The 14994-nt window shown below is 39.8% G+C and overlaps 2 protein-coding genes across 2 annotated transcripts in view; one reads left to right on the top strand and one right to left on the bottom strand.

Moving 5' to 3' along the window:
• Positions 1–6490: 6490 nt before the first annotated feature.
• Positions 6491–9483, top strand: sf3b6 (splicing factor 3b, subunit 6). The gene is made up of 4 exons (XM_071920039.2): positions 6491–6603; positions 7375–7493; positions 8210–8348; positions 8772–9483. Exons 1-4 carry the CDS (start codon positions 6574–6576, stop codon positions 8859–8861), a joined length of 378 nt encoding a protein of 125 aa, XP_071776140.1. The 5' UTR covers positions 6491–6573; the 3' UTR covers positions 8862–9483.
• A 3435-nt stretch (positions 9484–12918) lies between these two features.
• Positions 12919–14994, bottom strand: part of vsnl1a (visinin-like 1a) — a 32813-nt gene continuing 30737 nt past the window's right edge. The window contains exon 4 of the mRNA XM_071920015.2: positions 12919–13236. Within this exon, the coding sequence (XP_071776116.1) occupies positions 13039–13236 (198 nt within the window). The 3' untranslated portion in view covers positions 12919–13038. The remainder of the gene's footprint in view (positions 13237–14994) is intronic.

Below are 14994 nucleotides of genomic sequence, written 5' to 3' on the forward strand. Positions count from 1 at the left end.
TAAACTGTGGCGCACTGCCACAGTTCAATTTCTGCCGCCACAGTTTCACGTCGCTGAGAAAGAAATGTTGCCATTATTATTATTAGTTTTATTATCGTTTTTGTGGTCTTTGCCTTCATAAAACTCAGTCTCCTCTCAAAGGGCTGTCCCTCCTCCCTGCTTTGGCAGGTGCTAAACACACCCCCATCCCAATATGTGTGAGATGAGACACAAACACACTACGTGATACTGCGGACGTCTCTCATTGAGGAACGAAGCACAAGCCACGACCTGGAACGCATTTGTAGCAGGCCCATTCACACAGAGCGACAACTATAAAGATAACTATAAACTATAATTATATGCTGTTGCTCAAGCGTTCACACTACAACGATATTGGCGCCAAATATTTAGAGAAAACAATTGAGCTTTATCAACGTGCTTTTATTTTACACGCTCTCTAAAGTAAATAACGACAGAGCCGATGGATTTGGGTTCATGAATTGCCGCAAGAGAGAGGAGCTAACAAAATATAATGCTCTTTTACGGTGCTTTCATTACATTATTGTGCTTTGTTTATATGAGAGCTAATTGTACTAATGGCCACCAAGTGAAGCTATTCATTTTTTTACCAGTAGGAGACTCTACACACCACATCTACTGTGAATGAAAGAGTCAAGTCCCCTGTGGCCCATGTTGAGAGAAACACCTGTAACTTCACCGTGGCTAGACGGGTTTCAACAGGCTACTGGAGGGACACATGTTGTTACCTCCCGGCCATATTAAAAACATAGGATAATAGCGCATTTGCGGTCAGGTTGGCCAAGACATGGTGCTATTTTGTTAGTTAGCTAGCAAAAGTTAGCGAGTTAACTAGCTTCCAGGTCAGTAAACAGCCTTACCGCTAATCCCAAGAGCTCTTCCGATCCCGACCGGTATGTCACATTTCTTTTCAACATTTTTAGAGGCGATGGTCTTTGTCAAATAGCGCCGGGTTCCTCTGGACTTCTGTCATCAGTTCCTCAGCAGCAGCGAACTAATGAATTCTTCCAACCTGTCCTTCGTAGAACTCTACTTTGATTGGTTGAAAAAGTTTTAAGTGTTGTATCACCTAAGGCAGGGGCTGGAGAGGATATCGCTGTAGCAGAGGGTATGCAACCTCAGGTAGGAACGGCATGCAATAGCAGTTCATCAGTGCAAAGCAGCAGACTAGCCACAGCCCCCACTGACAGAGGGACAGCTTCATTTATTTATTTAGGCAAGTGTGTCTTAAATGTATAGTTTTGCTAAAACCAAATCGCAGTATGAGTGAAAAGTCAACATGTCTGTATCCCAACGTTAATTCAATTCAACCATTATTTTTAGCTGCATGCTTACACCCTATTTTTTGCTGTATCTTTACACCCTTTACTTAAACAAAACAGGAGATGATGAGAAACAACCAATATCAGAGGTAGCATGGTAATAATAGAACAAGAGCTCATTTTTAGGAAAAATATAACTCCACAACATAAATATATGCATTAATCAATAACATAGGCTTGTTTGTATGTATAATATGCAGTCATGACTGCATTGCTTACAAAAGCACAAAATTACTAAAAACAGTGGAGCTGCTATCTTTCTCAGTGTCGCTTTTAGACCCCGAAACTTGGTCCAAATCCTAGGCGAAAATTGTCATTTTTATCCCCTTGCTACAAAATTGGGGGAAACAGTAAATAATGATCAAATGATTACCCATTTTACAGTTGAACACACTAGGTTCACATCCTGAGACTTGCTTAGTAAACAAATTTAATAATATTGGCAAACTTGTACACAAAATTCACGTCCAATTTGCAATTTTTCACCTACCTGAATTGATTTGCCTTCATACACCTCCAGCCAAACTCACCGGTCCTGGGAGGCAAGTCACTCTGTAAGCAAAATGGACGAGATTTTGATTCGAATCAATCGGGATGACGGACAATGGTGCGAAAATGGGGCCATTGACTAAAACAACCGGTATTATCCTTTAAGTGAAGTTGTGAGTCAGCGCAGGATAGCTGCTTTCCTACTACTCCCAGATAGCTAAGTTAGCTAAGTTACCTTAGCTAGTTAACGAAGTTACCTTCGTTTTATTTTAGCTAACGTTAGGCCACAAACGTTTTGTCTCATTTGTAACATAATGCGGGTTTTACTATTTTACTAATAACATAGAGGTGGATTTTTACAGCAAAATAATCCCAAAATACAGCGTTTACATCACGATTTGTGACAATATTAATGTGGGTTTTTGAACGGCAATTAACGTTATCGTCAGGTGCTAGCTAACTAACGTTAGCGTTTCCTCGACACTTCAGTCGGTTGGGTCAAATGATGAAAGCGTTGCGCCGAGTGGCAGCAACAGATGCCAAGCCAACTGTGGGCAGATAAGGCTGTTTGTCTTAACGTTAATTATTTACATAAAGTACACAGTAACTCACCCGTTTTATTCCCGCGGTCTTGTCCAGTCTTTTTGAATATGGTGGTGGATGTATGGTGGTCGGCTCGATGATGGTGGTTGAAACTCGATAGACACACTTGGCGAAATTAACCCAACAAATCCACACAGCCGTGGCGGCGCCAGGCCGCCGAAATTTTCCAGATTTAGTTAAATTCCAGTCACCTTTTGTTCTGTACTAGACGGATAAATCAAAATCAATCGTTTGATGTGCTTCCGAAAATATTTTTAGTGCAAATATCGGCAAACTCCACTGCAAACTGACGTTAACGGTTAGCAAAGTGTTTGAAGTTAACTAAGGTTACCCAAAGAGCACGCGGCGTGCTGTGTTTTGAACATGACGGTGGGGTTTTTTTTTCCGACCCGGAACTGTGGCCTTTCTTTTCCTACCTGTCAGAAATAAAGTTTCACAGTTTGCTGAATGCATTGCTTATAATTAACACCAACAACTTTGATATTTCATTTTATTTTTCGAATATGGACTCTGATTATCAATTGTTAGTGGGTGAAATTTTTCGTCCACAAAACAAAGGCAAAAACAAAACAAAAAAAATAATAATATAAAATGTCATCACATTATAATGTGATGTGTATGGATAAAAAAAAGAATAGTTTCACAATTTGATAGTCACCCTGGATTTTTAATTGCTTTTACACATTACTATTTTATCTTATGGCCTGTTCATTGATTCGGCTTCCCAGTGAAGTTGCTTGGCAGAAATGACACAACAGCTCAGCTCAGTAGTTTGAACATGTTGTTGCCTACTTACGACATTTAAGTCCCAATCCAGATTCAGCTAAATTTCACTCTATGGAATGAAAGATGTTTAACCAGGCTACTCCAGCAGTGGCTTCTACTTTTTCTACCCACCAACCTCCTCTGCAAACAGTGACAGTTACACTCTTTAGTGTGACTTGGAGGATTGTTTTTCCCATGGAAGATTTGGCAGAGTACCTAAATGGCTTGGTGGACTTGAAGGGGAATACCACTGCATTTTAGTACAGTTAAGCCTGTGATACTGGTCTGTAACACCCAGTCCACAACAACAACACGAGTCCTTTCACACTGCAGCTAATGGAGACTTCTGTCAAGATAAACTGAGGTATATCGACTGTCCTCTTTTGATTTTTAGAGGCCAACAAGCCCAAGAAGAAGGGTGGCCGATGCCTCCTCTGTACGCTGGTGTGGTGTGTCAAAATAATAAATTCAGTGTAAAATAGTACAAATAGTAGCCCTACATTGTATTTACATTAAAAATAAATTCCATTTAAACCAAGTAAGAAATAAAATGTTGCAGAGGACACAAATTGAGGCAATATAAAATGTATAAATCAAAAGATATGAGTTACACATTGCTGACATATAGAAATAGTCTTTCTAACTCACCCTCTCTCTCTCTCTCTCTCTCTCGCTCTCGCTCTGTCTCACACACACACACACACACTCTCTCACAGAACATAGTTACTGGCAGGATTGACATAGACGCATACCTCCCAACATGAGAACATTTCTCTTTTCCCCTGCACTAGATTTTACACCAGATACTGTGTATTGGAAATATCTATCAAGAGTATAATGTAAGATGGTATCGTAAATATTCTTGTGTCCACATAGACACAAACAGTGTCTTTTTGGTGCAGACCCACACTTATGCCATGCATCCAAATAGTGATCACCTCATAAGTTTGATGATAAATCAGATAGATAGAAAACATTAGCATGCATACAATGTGAGTGTGAACAGATAAGTGTTATTATCTATGAATATAAACTTGCAGGCAAACAGGCATGTGATAAGAGGATGAATGTCTACAAAGTTTTGTATAAACAGGAAATTAGACACAGATCAGAAGATTTAGTTGAGTTGGGGGTTGGGTGAATAGGATCAGTTTAAGCGTCAAAAGGGATTGTATCTAAATAGGAAGTCACTCTTTAAGCTCTGAATATAGATGAATGCCCAGTGTGTTGCTCAAGTTGTATATGTTTTGGTTTGAAGAAACGGTTTAGAAGTGGTTATGAGGAAAGTGTTGCCTCAGAATTATGTCACCCGTGCCTTCCTCTACATAGACACAGAAAAAAACATCACTTTCTGCAGTCACTTACTGGAGTTTACATGAGCATGACTCTGTATCATGGGCATAATACATAATACTAATACTACTAGAATATTTTGTGCAGTTAAAGTTGATTTTGAATCCATCATGGCCCCTGTAATCACGGTTGAACAATACACAAGTTGCCTTTTTAAGGTTATTCCATCATTGCTGTGCATAACCGCTTCACCAACTCTTTTGACAGAAGTAGTGCTATCATTGGTCATCTGTGTACTTGCGACCTGACACACGCTCACATTTGTTCTGCTTTTTAATGATTGTTCCCAGCCAAAAGAATGAACATCCCTTTTCTTATTTATTAGTCGATATGCTCACATTTAAAGCCTAACAGCAACATGTGATGTGATGCCTACCTATGATGCAAAGGCCCTAATAAAGATATTAGTAAGAACTGCTCTCAGCTGTAGAAATAACAAGGGACACAGGGGGACAAGGGGTTAAAATACAGAGGAAATTGAAGAAAAAACAAGCCTAGGCTGTAGCAAGTATGATAAGAAGACAAGCACTGAAATATTTTACTCAAGTAAGAGCAGCTAGGCCTATCAGCCACCTACATAAGTTACATTTTCCCTTACTGCTTTTAAAAGTCTTAACAGTATCTCTACAGCAGCAACAACAAAAACAGCAACTACTACTGCTACTACTAAGTTTTTCATATGCTTATTGGTTCATTATGACTGACTGGAATGAGTTCAAAAGTTCTTAAATTTTTGTTTTGTTTTTTGTGAACATTAGGGAAGTGATCCCTCATATTCATCAGCAGCTACCTAATACAACCTCAGTCTTTACTGCTGATCTTGTGGCAGTTAGGCACTAGGTGGGTGGGGGAAGTAAAACCAGAGGAGGTGGTGGTGTGGTCAGATTCAGCTGCAGCCTTTGTTGCTCTAAAGAAAGGGAAATCTAAAGCCAGGCCTGATAGTATAAATACTAACGGTGCTATATAGAATACATCAAGTAGGGTGCAGGGTAGGGTTTCTTTGTGTACCAGCTCATATCCAGACGAAGGAGTGAATGTGCTAGTAGCATTATCATATGGAAGATCAGAGTGCCATAGCCTAAAAAAGCATGGGATAATGTAAGCTTGGCAAGTTTGGGAAAGTGTGCTGGTTTTGGTCGGAAAACATCCAGATGGAATGTGTGAAGCAGAGAATTGTGTACACTGAAACATGCCTCTACCTGACCACGCTTGGAGTAACAGTGTAGGCTACACATTGAAAACAAATACTCTGCATGGATGACTGGGGAATAACAAAGGATGATCTTGGATGGTCTTCCTCCACAGCACTAGTGTGTATCTGCAGGTACAAGTTAGAGCAGTGATTCTCAACCTTTTTCATATCAAGGACCCCTAGTCCACAGACCCCCATTTGATGAGATTTTGTCTCTCGGACCCAAATCTGAGATATTTTTTTATTGTTAGATATGATTTTGTCCAGAATTCCATGACTATCTGAACTGTAGGTAGAGAGATAACAGTGAAACTATGACCAAAATAGTAATTCTTCTACATTCTCTAACTGTGTTAATAACCTCTTGTTAATGAAATAATGGTGAAGTTTATCAGTTCATCAATTTGCTGTGGACCCCCTTGAACCCCCTCAAGGACCCCTGGTGGTCCCCGGACCCCACGTTGAGAACCACTGAGTTAGAGAATGAGGTCGACAGTCAACCTGCAGGGGGCAGCAACACGCCGTCGTTGCGTCAAAACCAAGAAGAAGAAGAAGATCTCTCTATTTCTCTCTTTTTTTTTTTTTTTACAACATTTTATTTACTAAATTGCAAACAAGCACACATACACCACAAACACAAATAAGTGACAGTGTTGTTTCAGGATAAATAAAGTGATCTCTATCTGTGTTCGCTCGAGAAGCGGAAGTTCGTCACCACCTCGCGACCTGCGTTTACTGCGTAACTAGCTGCCATTTTGACGTGAAGCGCTGGAAAGCTGTGTGTGTTTATTGTTCAGTGTCCTTATTTACACATAAAATTATCTCATCATGGCTATGCAAGCAGCGAAACGAGCTAATGTAAGTACATACAAGTCGACCGTTGTTCAGAAACGGTGATCAAACGGACAGATATGTTTCGCGATGGACATAATTTTGATGTCAGCTTGGTTAGGCTAGCTAGGAAGCTAACGTGCCACAACGTTAGCTAGATGGCTAACGTACTGAAAACATCACTCTGACGAAATTAAAACTTGATACACACTTGCGCTGTGTTAAAGCGGTTAAAACCGACAAAAATATTCTGACAACGTAATTTAGAACCACATAGAGGCTGGAATCTGGTTTTTTAGAAATGCGTTGAAAGTGTAACTGCAGTGTAATGAGGAGTTAACCTAGCAATATAATGTTGCCATTTTATTTGGAGGCAGTTCGTATAGGATCTTAACTTTTATTTAGGCCAGTTAACTTTACTGCAAATCTGTTTGGGAATTTCTGTTTGAGGGTTCAGACTACTACAAAACAAATACTCCATTGCATCTGGTAACATAGATATAAACAAATGTGGAAATATTGTAGTAATAAGGTAATCCAGAGCTATATAGTTCTGTCTATGCAAATATACATTCGCACTACATAACAAAAACATCCCAGGACTATTTCATCACGTAATTTGACATGAACATCAGTCTAATGGAATTATACAGCTTCAGCATAGTGTAGGAGAGAGCATATATAGAAATTTGTTGCCTTCAGTTGGTTACCCAAGGTTTATATTTTATCGTCCTTGACTCCTCCAGTCTGGTTTAAATGTGTTTAACTCATCTGTTGTTTTTTTCCTGTCCGCTGCAGATACGATTACCTCCCGAGGTCAACAGAATCCTGTACATTAGGAACCTTCCTTACAAGATCACAGCTGAGGAAATGTATGATATCTTTGGGAAATATGGACCAATACGTCAAATCAGAACGTAAGTACTTGTTGGTTGCAGGAGTGTTGACATAGACACAGACCCTGCTATTTATGAAGCTGCAAAGATTTTTCTATACCGCTGTGATGCTTGACTTGAGACTAAAATAATACACATTGATACTTTTCAGCCCTGATTGAAATTGAAGCACATTTCATCATGCAATAGAGGTTCATGTTTTAGCCTACACACTACCTTTCTATTTCTAGATTAATTAGTTAGTCGGGTAGGTTAATCAGCACCGAAATCAGTCATAGTTCCCATCCCTTAGGAGGAGTAGATAGTTTTGGATGGATTTGTATTGGATAGTTAGGAAACGCCACTGAAAAATCATTCAGAATATAGTTATTAATGGTGCTCTTGAAATAATTAGTCACCAGAACTAGTCAGATAATATTTATGCTGTCTGGAGAAGGTTTTGCCATAATGATTTGTGAGAATTGTCAGAAAGGGAAGGCCGGTTCAGATTTCAAAACAGATTGTATCAGCTGTGACAGATGCTGCAAACCCACATGGATCCAAAAGCACCAATATCTGTGTTTCCCATACATACATTTATTTGTAGCATTCCACCTTAAAATATGTCTTCTAAACTGCTTCAACAACACTAAAAGCTCTTGTTGTGTTGTTGCATGCACACAGTCTGATCCTCTGCTGGGGACCTGTAGGAAACTGCAGTATTGGTCTTGTAATAATTTCCCTTTCCTTTTTCTCAGAGGGAACACACCAGAAACAAGAGGGACAGCCTATGTGGTGTATGAGGACATCTTTGATGCCAAGAACGCCTGTGACCACCTCTCGGGCTTCAATGTCTGCAACCGTTACCTGGTCGTCCTCTACTACAACGCCAACAGAGTATGTATGACTGTGACAGCATCTGTAGGCATGGTCAGGTCAAAGGGCAATCATCAGGTTCCCACGCCTTGTGGAAACGCTCTGCATTTAAATGCTAGTTTTTCAGTCACATATGGAAAAATGAGTAAATAAATGCCACAAAAAAATCAAGATTGTCCTCGAAAATTACAGTTCTACATTCACTAGAAATAAGTCTTTAGAAGCTATTTCTTAACACGTGTCCCCATGCAATCATTTCACTTTGATTGGAGATCTTCAGGAAGATAATGTCCTTTTAAAATACAGACTGCAGTATTTGTGCCCCACTAGTTGGCTGGTGATGCACTTAGATTTACATTTATATGCTGGAAGATATCAATCTGTAGATGGAAAAAATATTACCTGATCTAATTCTTTTTCTCTCTTTTACTTAATCTTCTGCAGGCTTTCCAGAAAATGGACACAAAGAAGAAAGAGGAACAGTTGAAGCTTCTAAAAGAGAAATACGGCATCAACACAGACCCTCCGAAGTAGCCGCCTGGAAAACACGTCTGTTCCCCTCTCACCTCCATGTCCAGAATGTGCGTTTTTCCATCTGTACAAATTCAAATCTTGCCTGTTTTTATGCCAATGATGTTTACGATTTTGTCAGACAAATTTTCAGTTAGACCAATTTTTGTTTTATTATTTCCATCAGTCATCCAATATGTGTGACAATTTTGGATAGATTTGCTGTATGTGACTGCTGCAAGTCAAAATTCACCTACCAACTGTAGAATATGGCTTCAAAATGGTGGTTGCTTACCTGTCAAAGTGGTTGACAGATCAGACAGACTTCTTCTTTTTGTCTTTAACGGTGGTTGGCAACCAGCGTTCCAGACAGACTTGCCAACAGCAAACAAGTTTTACCAATATTTGGTTGGTGGCTGGTTGTAGTTTGCCACCATGGTTAACGTACTAAAATCTGGCAGAGTTCATTGTTTCACAGTCTTTTTGTTTGGCCCGTTTGAATTTGTCACTTCTCCCATACTCTACAATCTTTTAATTTAAAGCCAACCATGGTCCGCAATGAGTGGTATGAAATCATCAGTTGATTAGGGCTGAGTTTGTAAAGTTTATCTTCTCTGTAAAATAAATGTTCCTTTTATAAAAGCTTTTTCTGCTGTCCTTCTGTGAAAGTACTGAAGTGGAAACACTGTCCTCTATGTGAACCCTTTTAGATCAATAGACAGTAGGCATTTTCCCCATTTATGCAGGGCGGCGGGTCGCCATATTCTTATTTTGCCTGAAGCTTCAAATCGCATGGTATGTGTTATGATGCAGTCCCTGGAGTTTCATCTGTTGCAGTGCTGTGCGTGTTTTCACGGTAGTTCTGTGAGAGCATCAGCCTCTTCATGAACCCTATATATAATCAATGAGTCCAGGTTTGGTGCCAAAGGGTTATGGGTAAACATGGCTGGCTGTGTCACGCTCATTTCCCCTGCAGCATTTCTCTGTAGATCTGAAGATGGACTGAATTGTCACCAGGAGGTCACTTGCCATGTATTACAACTCCATCTGAAATGCAACTGCTTAACATGGTTTTGTGCTATATGCCTAGGTGTGATGAACAACTTTTCACTAAAGTTGTGTATTATATCTACAAACTTGCCTGTGAAGTATTTTTCCAGCAGTGACATCTGGTGGTTGAACAGAGTACAGCATTCTACTAAAACATACTACAACATAGGGTGCATCAGTACAACTTTTTCATTGCCAATACTGATTGTGAGTATTAAACATTCAAGTATTGGACAAATTGACTATTTATTTGGGGCAGAGGAACAATGATTGAAACTAACATCTATTTTTTCCCAGTTAAGAGATGCAACATGCTTCCATGAGTGAAAAGGGGCAGAAAATAAAGTTACTTTGCTTCTGTTAAATGTGGCTCTAAATATCAGATTTCAATATAACATTAAATCTCTGATGCTGCGACCCTGTTTTAGCCTGGTATCGACCTGCTATCTGATTCCAGCAGATTTTAGACTGTAAGACAATGCAGAGCTGTGAGGTATGAGCCATGGCTAGACCCGCTGTGTGGTTATGAATCACAACTACATGAGCAGCCGTACTCTCTGTGTGGCTCAGTGCAGCGGCTCACAAAGTGGTGTCCTGGGACCCCTAAGGTGTCCTTGGTGAGATTTCCCAGTGAAATAAGTAATATATAAGACAGTTGTGGAGGTCTGGACTAAATGACGTCTAACCACAAGTCCTCTCAGATGGGAAAATGTCTGTTTATTGGGTCCTTGACATGAAAAATGTAGGAATCTCTGACTCTCTAGGTACCCATTATCAGCAAATGAATGCCTGATGTGTATCAACACTTTCTACCTAAAGTCCAGATGGAAAACTACAGCAAGAGCTTCAGCAGATGATTCCTATTTGTTGAGTTGAGTTACCAGACCAGACAGCGGCCCATAGAGTTCCTTTTATTAGATTAAATCACAACACAGGGAGTAGTGCAGCCATGTCATCGGGGACACAATACATGCTACAAAAGAATCCTTGTACACGGTTGCCAATGCTTACATTTGGTATCTTGATCGTAATAGCAATAGTAATAACAGAGTTGTAATTAGAAACATTTTCTGGCCAAAGATGTTCATGTAAAGAAGTTCAGATTACAAACTGACTGGGAGAAGCCTCGCTGTTGACAGATGTCAATGGACTGGTATGCTAGTATTGGCTTTATTGCAGTGCGGTATATTATGAATATGATGACTCATATAGCCTCCCAAGTATGCAAACGGCTCATAAAACAATGGGCATAGTCGTTTATCAACCTGCAGGAGTGTTTCTACAGGTGGGAAAGGGTCTGTGGCACTACTAATTATCTCATTAACTATTTCCAGACACAACTGGGCTTACAGGCTATTTCCAAATCATTTCAGGAGGGTACCACAATTGAAAGGAAACACTGAACTTCTCTACATTTTAGTATGCATCAGTACGTGTACAATATGTGAGAGAAGGGAGTAAAAAAGTACAAAAAGATTGACTGATCGGTAAGAGGAGCGAGAGAGAAATACTTGAAGGGGTTGGGAGGGCGAATTGTCCAACCTACTAAACACATGGCTTTAAGGGCTGTCGTCTAGTTACAGTGTGTAATGAAATGCCATCCACTGCTTCTCTCACTATACGTTGCTCTTAGCACTCATTTACTTCCATTGAAAAAGACAAACAAGAGTGAGCTAGTGTTTGATGTCTACCACAAAATGTTGCACTGGCTTTATTCCTGCTCTTCCTTTTTTTACGCTCAAAGAGTGTAAAAAAAAAAAAAAAAAATCCCCTCTGAATTCAGCTTATTGATATGCAACCTGTATGCTCGCTGGAAAACGTGCGTGTGACGGTGACATAGGTTAAAACTAACTTTGATAACATTTTCTTAAAATCTCTCCACTGTAGATGACTTTTTTTCTTGTCTTTCTAAACTAATTTAAGCCATTCACTACCTCTGGTCGGGAGGCATCCATTCATTTCTCCAAGGAATCCTGATTTAATCGTTTGATCTCACTTGCTTCCAATCAAATTTCATCGGTTTAAAAAAATGTGTTAATTAATTTAGTTCTCCTTATCTCTGACTGTGGTTCAGAATGATGGATTCATCAGATCCTCCACATTCAACATCTACTCATTCAATAACAGATTCATGAGTTAGTGTATTTATATGCACGGGGGCAGGGAATTAGTTCTTAGCAACATATACTACAGCTAATCTACAAGGAAACATGCTCCCACAGTTATAGCAGTCAAAATAAAATGTCTTGACGGATCACAAAAATTACATCCCATACGACAATACTTGTAGAAGGACCTACTGCAATGTGATTTTTTTTCCCTATTCAGTAAAAATCCTTTCTCGCGGTGTTTAAAGTGGCACCGCATCTCTTTGATAAGGCTTTCCGTCTTCGATTAATCTTACGGGATGCAAAATGAGGAGATTTTAAGGCAGAACCTAAAGGCATGCAAATTAACTACATTTACAGTTTTACCGACAGTACAGGCATGTTTTGTAAGGAAAAGTTGGACAAACGCCAATCCATCTCTCCGTCTGTCCAGAGCTAATTTTTTTAGAAGAATGGATTGAGAGTTTTATTGGAGGCAGATACATTATCATAGGAATTTGGTTCGGTTGACATTACTCAATATTATGAAACACGTATAGCTAGCATCAGTAAACTTGGAACAATAAATAGAGTAGCGGCAAATTCAACGTAGCACATCACTGATGCGCAAGCTCCAGTAGAATGAAACTGTATGGAAAATACTTTGCACACTTCACATTTTGGCAGTTGATCTTTAAATAATTTAAATATATATATTCATATTTATATATCTATATATATATATTTGTGCGAGGTGTAAATATGTAGTGAGATGTGTGTGTCTGTGTGTGTGTGTGCACATACTGTGTGTGTGTGTGTGTCTGTAGTGTGAGTGTGCACCCGCACTCTTGCACTCGCACACTGTTTATATGTTATGTGTAGATCTTTTTATAGCAAATAACATTCTCATGCACACGAGTGTTGCAAACACAAGAAGCGGATCCATTGAAAGGTAGTCCAAGCATTTTTTTTTTCAGTGGAAATTAGCTGCAAACTGAATGGAACATGAAATTCTTTCTGTGCAGTCCGTGGCGGCTGGCGGAGCGCTCGTCTCGCCCTCCCGCCTATTTCTGGAGGTCGCACTGCAGGAGTAGTACGATGGAGGGGTCGCTCTTGGCCGCCTCTTTGAACTCCTCCAGCGAGATCTGGTCGTCGTTGTTCTTATCCATCTTGGAGAAGATCTTGTCCACCCTCTGCTCGGGCGTCAGGCCGTCCTCGTTCATCTTCATCATGATCACCGTGCCCACCATCTTGTAGATCGCCTGCGGGGAGGAGGAGGAGGAGGAGGGAGGGAGGGAGGGAGGGTTGAGCTTTGATCAGCGAGCAGAAAAAGAGATGAGAGAGAGGCAGAGAGGAGCGCACACACTAACAAACGCCAGAAAAACACCCCGAGACAGGCATCTAATACCGGCTAGGGGGCAATTTGTGTGTGTGTGTGTGTGTGTGTGTGTGTGTGTCTCACTAGTTTAAGCAACATAAATGCCACAAATTCTTCTTGAGTAAATTCTGCTGTAAGAAACTGAAACAAGAAAACTCCAGAAAAACAAACATCTGAAAAGGACGGCGACAGAATTTGTGTGTGTGTGTGTGTGTGTGTGTGTGTGTCACTCCCTCATTCAACATAAATTCCCCAATCTGTACTTGAGTAAAATCTAATTAACGTCTGCTGTAAGAAACTCAAGCAAGAAAACTCCAGCAAGACAGACATAAAAGGACTACGACAGAATTTGAGTGTGTGTGTGTGTGTGTGTGTATCACTCCCTCATTTAACATAAATTCCCCAAATTGAAAAAATCGAATGAATGTGTGCTGTAAGAAACTCAAGCAAGAAAACGGCAGAAAAGCAAACATCTAAGAAGGACGGCGGCAGAATTTGAGTGTGTGTGTGTGTGTGTGTTTGTGTGTGTGTGTGTGTGAGTGTGTGTATCACTCCCTCATTCAACATAAATTCCCCAAATTGTACTTGAGTAAAATCTAATGAATGTCTGCTGTAAGAAACTCAAGCAAAATACCAGAAAAGCAAACATCTAAAAAGGACTACGACAGAATTTGAGTGTTTGTGTGTGTGTGTGAGTGTGTGTGTGAATGAGTGTGTGTATCACTCCCTCATTCAACATAAATTTCCCAAACTCTACTTGAGTAAAATTAATAAATTGAACAAATGTTTGCTGTAAGAAACTCAAGCAAGAAAACTCTTTGAGTGTGTGTGTGTGTGTGTTTGTGTGTGTGTGTGTGTGCAGGTTGTCTCACTTCCTCATGCAATTGAAATTCCTCATAATTCTAGATGAGTCTGCTGTAAGCTCGCAGTTTTGCTTCTCATTGCAGATGTTTGTTTTTGTATGATTTGTGTTTATGAATAATCAGTCATGTCGGCCCATGCAGGCTCAGCACTCCGCCCTCTGGTCTGTGACCTTTAACTAGAGTCAAAAATTCAAATCGGCTGCACCCTGGTGACTCAGCAGGTTAAGCGGCACGCAGTGTGCTTGTGACGGCTCGTGACCCGCATCATGACATCCCGCTGTATGCTGTCTAATAAGGCAGAGGAGCCTTCAAAATAATATTAAATATCACAAACTAAAATAATATGGTCAAGGAATGCACTGATATTTCAAAAGTTAAATATCGAGCTGGAAAATATGAACTTGACCATAAGTTGACTGAGAACAAAAATATTGATTTAATCCATTTATCTCCATTAGAGAAATTTAACATCTTGTATATGTGAAAAAGACAGAAAATCGACACTGTTTTCTGTTATGTTTTGTAATCTATTTTAAACATTATTGATATTCTCTGATACCGATACTGACTTTTTTTAGAATAAACCTGATATCTAGAACCTGTGCTGCTATTATTGGTACACTTTTAACCCCTTACACCCTGAGTTTCCCCTTAGATTTCCTCTTAAGTAGCTTCAAAGTTATAAAAAAATATTCAAAACCCAAGACGCCATTTTTTTTATGGCTGCACCATTACATCAAATGGAAAAATCTAGATGTCTTGTGCATCATTTTATACAC

Source organism: Centroberyx gerrardi, chromosome 18, assembly GCF_048128805.1.
Source record: "Centroberyx gerrardi isolate f3 chromosome 18, fCenGer3.hap1.cur.20231027, whole genome shotgun sequence".
Taxonomy (NCBI): Eukaryota; Metazoa; Chordata; class Actinopteri; order Beryciformes; family Berycidae; genus Centroberyx; species Centroberyx gerrardi.

Coding starts and splice junctions, on each gene's coding strand:
- sf3b6 (XM_071920039.2), top strand. CDS start 6,574: ATGGCTATGCAAGCAGCGAAACGAGCTAAT. Junction 7,494..8,209: donor CCAATACGTCAAATCAGAAC/GTAAGTACTTGT, acceptor CCTTTTTCTCAG/AGGGAACACACCAGAAACAA. Junction 8,349..8,771: donor TCTACTACAACGCCAACAGA/GTATGTATGACT, acceptor AATCTTCTGCAG/GCTTTCCAGAAAATGGACAC.